This window comes from Bactrocera latifrons, unplaced genomic scaffold (assembly GCF_001853355.1).
Source record: "Bactrocera latifrons isolate USDA-ARS-PBARC rearing strain unplaced genomic scaffold, ASM185335v1 scaffold_253, whole genome shotgun sequence".
NCBI lineage: Eukaryota > Metazoa > Arthropoda > Insecta > Diptera > Tephritidae > Bactrocera > Bactrocera latifrons.
In genome coordinates this window covers 209,627-221,102 of record NW_017536108.1, presented here as the reverse complement: position 1 = coordinate 221,102, position 11,476 = coordinate 209,627, and the positions used below count along the sequence as shown (strand labels likewise).

Below are 11,476 nucleotides of genomic sequence, written 5' to 3'. Positions count from 1 at the left end.
AATCAGCAAAGCCAACCAGCCTGCCTGAGAGWGCAGCGGAGRTATTTTGATTTCGCACTCAAATCACACAAATCGCACAAATCAGAAATCAGATTTAATTTTTACACTTCAGCTACAGCAGAAAACACAAACCAATAAGTTGGTTGAGTCGAAGGCGAACRTTGCTGGGAGCTGGTTTGATTCCAATTATTATTAAATTATTTATTTATATGCGTCAAAGCAGCAAAATCAAAAGCAAGCAYAAAAACAAAAGCAAAAAACAGCAAAAGCATAGAGAAACCGGCAAGGGGTGCTCAGCAATTCGTTACAAGGTATTCGCCGCTTTAGCCGCCCGGCCAACCATACATATGCCGAGTATAATGTGGAGTACAATATCGCCGACAAATTCTAAGAAATTACTTATTGGCAGCACCCGAAGCGTCGACTATGTCGGAAACAATAACAATCAGCAGCAGCAGCAATTACAGCAACATCATCACCAATATCATCGGCAGCAACGGCAGCAACCGCAAATACATAACGCAAGGAAGGCAGCAGCAACAACAACACCAAATCATACTGACACGGCAACTGTCAGAGCAGCAGCAGCAGCAGCAACAACAAGAGGAAGAGAAACCACAGCAACAACAGCAACGCCCACAATCACAGACACAGCCACAGCAACAAGCACAGCAGCGAATACACCGAATCGTGCAGCAACAACAACACCAACAACCGCCAGCAATAAAACACAATCGACGAAAATCTCAATCGCAATGGAAATTCACATACAAAATAAGTGCATCTCAGCATAGCGCATCACTCTGGAGGGTGGCGCGGAGCCCCCATGGCTGCAGGGCCCCCTTAAAGCGGCATTTTTGGGGGCCTCTGGCGTCGGCAAAACCAGCATATTACAGGTRAGTGCGAAACGCTGTAATTTGTTGCATATTAAGCATGTTGTATATTGTACTRTACCAAAAGTTGATCATACGCCGTGGCATCTAAAAATCCCTGTACAACTTTCATGCCTTACACGTTTCTAAAAGTTTCCAGTACGCCAATCTTGAGCCAAATGTTTACTATCAACAATTAATTTGATTACAATTGCATAGAAATGTTTTGCTCTTATGATATTTATCTAGGCCATGAATATTACGCATACGCACTGTACATCCACATGACAGAAAATATTTGAGGCTAATTTTAATTAGTGAGATGCTTATGCTCAGACAATTTTTAGCTCGGCGCTTGGCACAACATGCAARTTCAAATATTTAAGCTGACAGGAAGCGCGAGAGACACAGACAAACACAAGCAGCAACGACAACAACAAAAACAAAAGTTAATAAGAATTACCTAACTTTTTTCAAAATCAAACAATGGAACATAGGAACATTTGAAAGAAATAGAGAAGTTAAAAAGTGCAAAAAACGTGGCAACCTCGAAAAAACTTTAGGAAATCGTAAAAAGTGTTTTCCTGCCCTAAGTTATTGAATTGACTCCGAAAACGGCTATGAAAATCGCCACGTCACCGTGTACAGCAGAACTTTCAGTAAAGCAGTGCGCGAAATGAATATGAACTTTTGCTGTAAACAGCACGTAAACGTAACTTGAGTTTTTGCTGAAAAAAGCACGACAATAGAAAACGAATTTGCGAGTAAGAAAGCAAAGAAATAACCATAAATTAAACGTGTTTTGGCAAATAAAGAAAAAATCAGGAGAGAACAAGAAAACCAATTTCAGCCCGAATACAAAAGGATGCTGCTCTTGACAGCTAAAATAAGACAGAAATAGAAAAGAAACTGATTATGAATAAGCGGAAAGGGCTTGGCAAGTGTGAGAATAAACAAAAAAAAAAAACAAAATGAAGAAACAGAAAAAACATGCTGTTATTTGATGGCGGAAGCGGAAGTACAATAACTACGTATGCCCATTACGAAAGTGTGTCAAATCTTTGTGTTTAGTGGACAAATTTTCGTTTGTTTATGGAGTCAATATGTCTTAAAACAACAAAAATAATTTACTAGAATGTAATTGAAACATTTCTCAAATAAATATTGGGTATTCGCAAAAGTCTTTTCATATTTCTAATCAAACTTCCAACTTATTTTTTTATATTTATAGTAATAACTAAATAAGCATACAGTATATGTACCATTTTGGTGAACCACTTTTTGGCGCTAGAGATGTTTTTCTATTCGTGTAAAACTTTCATCAGTGTAAATCGAAATTTCGAAAATTCCAGATCGGAAAATATAGCAARTTCTTCATTATTTTTACTTCTCTTTTAAAGTATGGTAAATTTTAAAGTAGAAGTTCATCAAAATTCTACCAAAAACGAAACGAAAGATACGAAACCAGAGTCCGTGACATTTATTTAGAAATTTTCACTAAAAACTTTCAAAATTAAAGCCACCATATGAGCATTAAACTTAAAAAACAAAATAATTTTTAGCTGGGTTGCCACCCATTYAAAAATGCTGTAATAAGCAAACTCATAATAATTAAGAATTAATAATGCATGATAGTGGACCTAAAACCATTTAAGGAAACTTACAAAAGTACTTAAAACCACAAACATTTTGAGAAGTGCCAAAAGAGGTTTAAAATTTTTATTTTAATGAATTTGTAAAATCAACGATACACAACAAACGAAAGAAGTTTCAGAAAACTTACARCGGAAACTATTTTTAGCATTGGGATGGCATTGGTTCGCAGAAAGTTGTGAGAACTGATTATCTATACAGAATTTAGTCCACACAACCTATTGAGGTACACAAAGGCATCGTCATTGAAGCATACACGAGCGCCAGCAGAAGTCGGCGAGCGCAATCGTCGTACCACACGAGCGTCAACACACGCCACAGTCGTAGCACAGAACAAAAAATTGCCTAGCGCCCAAGAGCGGGGAACGGTATTACACTAACGGGCCACACTGCACCGTTACCCTGCCACAGCACTTTCCAAGGGTGACRACATTACAACGCGGKAGACAATATTTAAACACAACTTGTAACTACAAGCAAAATTATTATATCGTCTTCTTTACTGGTGGCGCTTAAGCGCTTATAACTGAGTTAACAACAGCGCGCCACTCGTTTCTTCTTTCCGCAATTTAGCGTTAATTGGAGATTTCAAGCGAAGCCAGGKYTTTCTCCACCTGATCTTTCCAACAGAGTGGAGCTCATCCTCATCCTCTGCTTTCCCCGTTGAGTACTGTGTGAGGCTTATCAATTACCCTACCTCCTCGCAAATGCATCTCGCTTCCCTCTTCAACTCTCAGTATCAATCCCATCCAACACGTGTTGTGGTCGATCGTAACGTTGCGACATAGGCAGGGTAGGGTAGGTTTTCTCTCCGCTGCAACACGGAACTCCTCATCGTACCAGCTGTTCTTATTCATTTTCCGAAAACTAATGGTTTCGGTTGCAGCTGTAAGTAAGGAGCTTGAAATGTCGTCCCACAAACCCCGTATACCCAGTTGTTGACAAGTACTCTCAGAGAGCAAGAGTGAAAGTCGAGTAGAAAWTCGTTGGGCTATCTCTTGTGATTGCAGCTTCTGGACGTCGAATCTTTTTTATGTTTGTTGACGTGCATTTTTTGTTAGTGCATTTTTACTGGTTTTTTGTGGKTGCGKATCTTGATTGCAACAACATAGTGGYCCGAGTCGATGTTAGGACCTCGGAGCGCACACACATCTGAAACACTGGAGACGTGCCTTTCGTCCGTCACAACATGATCGATCTGGTTGGTGGCTTTTCGATCCGGAGACAGCCAGGTAGCTTCATGTATTTTTTTACGCTGGTACAATAGATAACCATACTTCGGGCCCCGGCGAAGTCGATCAGCCTCAATCCATTTGGGGATGTTTCGTCGTGGAGCCTGAATTTACCGTAGTGCCAAAGATACCTTCTTTGCCCAGCCTGGCGTTAAAGTCGCCAAGCACGATTTTGACATCGTGGCAGGGGCAGCTCTCATAAGTGCGCTCCAAGCACTCATAAAAGACAAAGGTCGGAGCTGCTTGAGCCATATGTAAAATTATTATATAAAGCTAAATAAATTATGATTCGTAGAGAGCCACTGTTTAGAAAGCAGGGACAGCAAAAAAATTCGTTACAAAGTCTTTCTGAATTAAGAAATTTGTTTTTCTTCCTTTTTGCATGAGTTTGAAGCAAATATTTTTGAAAAGTGCTGTCAGATGTTTAACCTTTTTATACTCTCGCAACAAAGTTGCTAAAGAGAGTATTATAGTTTTGTTCACATAACGGTTGTTTGTAAGTCCTAAAACTAAAAGAGTCAGATATATTGTTATTGGTATATATAGTGATCAGGGTGACGAGTAGAGTTGAAATCCGAATGTCTGTCTGTCCGTCCGTCCGTCCGTGCAAGCTGTAACTTGAGTAAAAATTGAGATATCATAATGAAACTTGGTACACGTATTTCTTGGCTTCATAAGAAGGTTAAGTTCGAAGATGGCGAAAACCGAAAACCTATAAAGTGTCATAACTAAGCCATACATATCTCGGAAACTAATATAGCTATGTAAACCAAACTCTATACAGTCGTTTCCTTCAGGCATTTCCATACACAGTTCAAAAACGGAAGAAATCGGATAATAACCACGCCCACCTCCCATACAAAGGTTATGTTGAAGATCACTAAAAGTGCGTTAACCGACTAACAAAAAACGTCAGAAACACTAAATTTTACGGAAGAAATGGCTGAAGGAAGTTGCACGCAGGCTTTTTTTTAAATTGAAAATGGGCGTGGCGGCGCCCACTTATGGACCAAAAACCATATCTCAGGAAGTACTCGACCGATTTCAATGAAATTCGGTATATAATATTTTCTTAACACCCTGATGACATGTACCAAATGTGGGTGAAATCGGTTCACAACCACGCCTGAAATCTCGATTATCACTTTATCATGCGAGAGTATAAAATGTTCGGTGACACCCGAACTTAGCCCTTCCTTACTTGTTTTTAATAAATTTATAAACTAAACAAACTATCTCAATATATAAATGTACTAAAGAAGTTTCCGAAGGCTTACTGTTAAAATTTTATTTTCTTTCGAAATATATTGCAAGTGTTGCCACTCAGCTTTCGCAAGCCAATCAAAATATACCTAAATTTATGTAAATAAATTAYATCAAATTACCTACCACATATTTTGTGTACACACTATAAAATTTTTAGCGGAATTTCCTTTTTTCCTGAAAAAAACAAACTTCAAGCAAAATCAATACCGTTATGTGCCTGAAAAAATCCGAAAACTTTGACGAAGCAGCTGAGAAATGCATGTCAACTAAAAAAGTTTCATTTTARTGCAGTAATCAAATAGTTTTACTCCTTTTTCAGTTCGTTGTACGCGCGAATTTTATGGCACACGCATATCCCTGARCGACCAACTGAATAGTGCAGCAAATAAAAACGAGTTTCTAAAAAAACAATTTTAACTACTTTGCAAATAAACTTAGTTCAGAAGTGTTGTTCGAAACGGTTGTTGCATTACCTTTTCGCTTCTCCGACTTATCAGCTGCCTACTTTACACCTACTGAAGTGACAAACTTTAACAACAACAATAACAGCAACGTATGACAATTTCCTGTCTTTCACTTTTTGTTGCACAAGAATTTCCCGTTGTCGCATAGCGGTAACAGGCATCGATATTTGCAATGGAAGTTGATTGCACGAAATAAAACTTGAGTTGCACAAAARTTTTCAATTGAAATTGATGATTTTAAAAATTGTTTTATTTGGGAGCAGTTGACTTCATATTTTGACATATGGAGAGTGCTGCAAAGATAGATTATATAATCATTATTGTGTAATAAAAATTTCTCCCTCCTTCGGTAATCTAGCCCTTTACTTGATGTTAAAAATTGTAGCACAATCACATCATACCATCAAAACAGAAAGTATGGTTCACTATACCAACCAATTAAATTTATACCAATTATTTGTTCGTTTCGCCAGTACTATAGTTCTGGCACATCGTTCCATACTTYATTATGAAAACGTATGCTAGTTTACAACCAGTACCTGCTGTTTAAAATGAAATTAAATAGTTTGTTTAAAAATTATTGGTTCACTACTACAACTTATGGACTGATATTCGGACTACAGTGAATTATAAAGTGAGTTATTATTTTTGTTTTATTTTAAAATTGCACATGTTCGATATAATTACCTTCTATTTCGGGACGAAGGAACAATCACAGTTATTAATCATCGAAAATTAGTTTATTGTTTTTCATAATATTCTCCATTAAGATTTACACAATTTTACAATTTTCGAAGTATTTTTGTCACTCTGATTAAAATATTTCCAAAACATGCATTCTGAACGTATCAACCGCCTCTATAGGGGTCGAAAATTTTCTTAGTATATTTTTTACATACGAGAATAAAAAACTCCTTCAGTGCCAAGTCAGGACTATACGGTGGATGACCCATCAAACTGATGTTATGATGTGTGAAGACCGCACTGTCGTGTTGGAAAATGGTGTATTTTCGGCGTTTTTTCTTATGCTTTCTTGAAACACAACTGGTAGTTCTATACCACTCAGATTGTAACCTTCTGCGTTGATCTAGTGTTATGGTTGCGACAGGTTCAGGTTTTCCAAAAATTCAATTAAATACATTGGTCCACTATTGCTGAGTTAATAAAAAAAAATAGTCGTGCTAAAATTGTTCGCARATTAATTCCATTTTTGGCAGATATGAATAYTYTAAGTTACTGTAAACAACAGAATTGCGCTCATAAGTAAAAACGTTCTAAGCATGTACAGCATTTAAAACGTCAAAACGTCTTTACGATAAAGTTGTGAGTWGTCATATTGCAACACTGGRGTTGYCAAATCACGAAAAATAAAAGACAACCTACTTACTAAATAAATAATTGATGATGATAAAAAGATGACTGAGAAAAATGTTTATACGATATCATAGTTTTGGAGAAACTTTAACCAGATTTTGTATTGGTAGAAAACTGGTTTAAACAAATCTGACAATTGGAATCTCGTAGAACAAAGAAAAATATGAAGTACTGCTAACTTGTTTGCAACAATAGTACTTAGCTGASTATTTACGTTGAAGATGTATACCAGTTGTCTCTGCCATCTAGTGGTGGATCAAACAAGCAACTGACTTAAATCAAAAAGCATAAAATAGCAGGAGGTTATACCAGTAATACATTGTTGTTTGCAGGCAACTGAATAACTTTTTCTTGCTTACTCACATAAACTCACATAACCACAGCGAGCAAAAATGTGGCGGATCGAAAGGGGGTAACTATGTGAGGTAGTTTGCGACTAGTTAATTTCACTGCAGACTATTGGTATTGTGCTACAGTTTCTCAATTAACGATGCAATTACTTACTCAAATTACCAATGAAGCGAGCTATAGTTCAGRGTGATGAATCATTTACACACATGTATTCCTATAAACTCGCAAACACAMATGACTTTTGTTGGTTGAAACGCATTTATTGCTCATTTGGTCGAAAGAGTTACGCATTTACTCTTGATAACTTACTTTCCAGCGTGTGTATGTGCACCAATTTGCATATTATATATACTACCGTTAATGGCATCATCTGCCTTTCGCTGCGGCAACACAATAAAAACAATTGTTATTTCCAATTCGCTTTCACTTAATTTATGTAAAATTTTAACTACGATCTTCACCAGTGCTGTTAGTCTATTCGATTATGCGTTGTTTTTGTTTTTGCTACTRGTTCSCTGYTGTCTTTACCATCAATTTTGTATTRTGTGCTTTATATTTTGCATCTTAAWTCGCATAAATCTACGATGAGCCGCAGCGAGCGAGGAGAAATACTGCGCTGTTATATACATACATAAGCATACCATTGCATATAGATATGAATATCCATGTGTGTGTGTCTGCGCATGCACAGCCTTGCATTACTCCCTAGAGCACGTGTCGCCGCTTATCGTCGCTTTTAATCAGCATTCATGTTCGTGGAAAATACGAGGCCGAAGACACTTTTTTCGCTTTTAATCAACATATGTACGCAGTGGAGTTTATTAAGAGAGTTTGTGTGGCAATTAATTCGCATTAATATTCGGTGGCATGTGTTGCTTTAAAGCTTTACAATGTCATGTGGCAGATGGCTATAATTGAGGCATGAATACGAACTGATTMATTATATTTGTATCGCGAGGTGGTTTTTTGAAATATTGCGTATGGCAAAAAAAAAAAAATTCCCAAACCGGAAGTAGTAAGAACTAACTTATATAGCTGCTTCTGTATTAGTTTTAGGAATAACTAAGATGATAGCTGATCTTCCTCGCAATGTCTTTAATAGGTTACATGGGTTMACGGGTTTCAAAAAATCGATTTTTTTTATTGTCTTACGAAATTCTACAACACCTTTAGGATATTGTCCTAAGATTCGTTCATAAATACGGGCTTGAAAACTTGTGCGCTCGAGASTAGCTAGGCAAAGTGACCCATCTCCAAAATGCAGTGAAGATTGTACTCATATCTGATAAGCAGCTTTCGCAAAGAAAACTTCCAGAGCTTAGGCCTTTGGCTGCGTTCACAGAGCTCAGTTCTARCTAAACTTCGTATATTTTATATTGTGATGCCAACATGAGGTTTATGTAAACAACCCATAATGCCACATAAATTAAATTTCATCRAGATATTCAGTGGTATACCGGTTTTATCCCTCTCCAAATGGCATAATCCGAAACTTTTTAGTTGTGGCTTTTCCAGCTGATTGAACATCGGAAGCTAGGTAAAAGTCAAACTATTGGTCAGTCAGTACAATCACTACATTACTTAAGTGTTTGTCTGATAGCAACTTTTCATATTTCTCTAATCATAGATCGAACCATTTTGAATTTTCATTCCAGTTGTATCAAAATTTAGTCTACGATAGATTTTCTAAAACTAAAACCACACTGTATAATGGRCTTAAGTCTTTMACACAATAATGTGGAAACTTATATCCAAACTCTCTTTTTGGTCGCAGTATATTGCTGGTACAGGTTCTTCTCCATATCTCGCAGCACTGCTTCCGCCCTCCACTAAAATTCTGTATGCCCATTACCTGGTTTCCATTCCTTTCCAGCTGATCTCGGGCGTAGAACCATTATTTTGTCTGCCTTAAATTCTGCTTACCAGCATCTCAAACTCACGTGTTTCTGCTTCTCTCTTCCTTTAATTGAAAATACGTTTCTCTTCGCTTCTTTTACCCCTTACTTATTGTAATTTGGTACAGGGGATATCAGTAACAAGTTGCACCTGTGAGCTAAAAATTTTTAAAAAGTGGGTGTGTCCCTCTAATGGATCTAATGTAAACCTCTCTTAGCCAACCAATGCTATAATAGCCAAATTCACACAGCGCCAATATTTTAGGAAGTCCTACCGACAGTGTAAAAATAAATAAAATCGGATGATAACCCCGCCCACATCCCATATAACGGTACAGTTTAAACTACTAAATTTTACCCGCGATATGGTATGACAGGGCTTTTTATTATATTTGGATAAAACTTTGCACGAATAGTGTATTTGAGGTGTGCCACCTTATGACTGAAAATTGCGTAAATCGAACCAAAACTGTTAAAGGCCCTAGGCACTGAATGTGTGGACCCATTGATAGTTCAAATGCAAAGAGAATCCTTTCCAGATACTAATATGTCTGTGTGTCAAAATGGTGTTGAATTAGCCCCCATAATACCTAGCTGTGAAATTGTTATGTATATTATTCTAAGGTATCTAAAGCTTCATGACGGGCCCAGAAAATATACTTCTTCTRCATATGTCATAATTATTATTCTTCAATTCATATATTCTTCGTTAATTTATCGAAACTGATCCGCCGCTGGATACTAAAATAGCTGGACCATTCGAAAAATTTTCTCACCTAAAAGTAGGATCACCAGATCGGTCCAGCGAAAAATCAGTACGTCTCCATTAAATAGCAAAAAAAAAGTAAAACAAAAGCAGCAGGGTACAGATAGATCACAAATTCCCGCGTCTCAAATAGGTAGAATTTAATTATCTTCCAGCATCGTACAATTAAATTTTTTTTTTTTTTTTTGTCAAATTTTTTGGCACAATCATGTTGCGAACATTTTCAACAAGGAGACGATTGCGTCCATCACTCCATTGGATATTGATGAGAAGAAAATTCKTTGACAATTAGCATTATGTCCCGGAATAGAAAAAAAGTGCTGGGCAATTTTCWAAATTTCAGAAAAGGAACCAATGTTTGAATTCGTTTTAAAAAATGCACAAATCTGGTCATTTGAAATTTGTGAAAATTTTTGTAWAGAATTCTCGTCATTCTCTTTTTTCTTTTCTATAAAAATGTTCAAATTCAACAATTGATCAATTATCTTCTCTTCATGGATATGATCATTTTTTGACTCAAGAAACTGCATTATTGGCACAACTTCTTCAYATCGAACTTCTTTTGATATGCGATCAAATTTCAACCATTGGAAAACTTCGGACAAAGATGAAGTCCATTTCAACAAGTATTCAAGCGCTTCCTGATAAACACCTACGGTTCTTTCATGGAAATCAAGGCATTCCTTTTCTTTTCCTTCTGAATTCAAGGTGTCAAGATTTGAAAGTAGAGTAAGAGGCAAAAACTAGTGCTGTGAACACTGTTGCCTTCGCTTTCTATTACTGCTATTTTACATTGAAAAATTAACATAAATGAGTGGACAAACAAAAGATAGCTTTCAGCCAAATCAGCAAAATAGAGATTTTCCCCTAATTTTGGAGGTTCTTCGATTGATAAAAAGTAAGCTTTTAATGCAGGGAATAGTTTGAGAATCGTTCCACTGCAGGAAACAAACTAAGCCATCGAGTCTTGCTGTGTGAAAGTAAAGGTTGATATTGAACATCAACGAACTCACAGAATTCTCTCAATTCAGCTGTTTTGGCAGTGTACACCGAGAAATGCTTGAACAGTTTAAAAACGAGGGCATCAATATCATATTTTCCGAATTGATCTAATCCATGCTGGTTACAATTATGAAGTATATGAGCAGAGCATCCAACACCAATGACACGAGAATTTACTTTTTCTTTGAGTAGAGCCAACACATTGTTAGATCCCTTGCGATTCAAGCCACCAAAATTGATTGGAGAGTTATCTGCTCCAAAAACTGTCAATTTTTCAGTCGTATTTTGTGTCTCCAGAACGCTTTCAATCAAATTTGTAGTCGTTTCAGTCTTCTCCTTATGTATTTGTTTCTTGTAAATCCAATAATTTCACTTGAATACCGCCATTTTCAAAATCAAAGTATTGAGYAACAATGGGCAAAAGCTTATGATGACTATAGTTAGAAGCATCTGTGCTCAAACTTATGAACTGAATTCCTTCTAAAGCTTTTTGTATATCGTATATCGCACGCGRAGCCAATACACCATTATTTATAGCCTCAGTTTTTGTTCTTGCACAAGACCATTGTTTGGCTATTTCAGAATCTACGAATAACGTACG

At 36.8% G+C, this 11,476-nt stretch overlaps 1 protein-coding gene across 1 annotated transcript in view; it reads left to right on the top strand.

The window, feature by feature from the left end:
• The first annotated feature begins 239 nt into the window (after positions 1-239).
• Positions 240-11,476, top strand: part of LOC108969482 (ras-like protein family member 10B) — a 59,088-nt gene continuing 47,851 nt past the window's right edge. The window contains 2 exon segments of the mRNA XM_018934232.1: positions 240-436; positions 617-896. Of these exon segments, the coding sequence (XP_018789777.1) occupies positions 348-436; positions 617-896 (369 nt within the window). The 5' untranslated portion in view covers positions 240-347.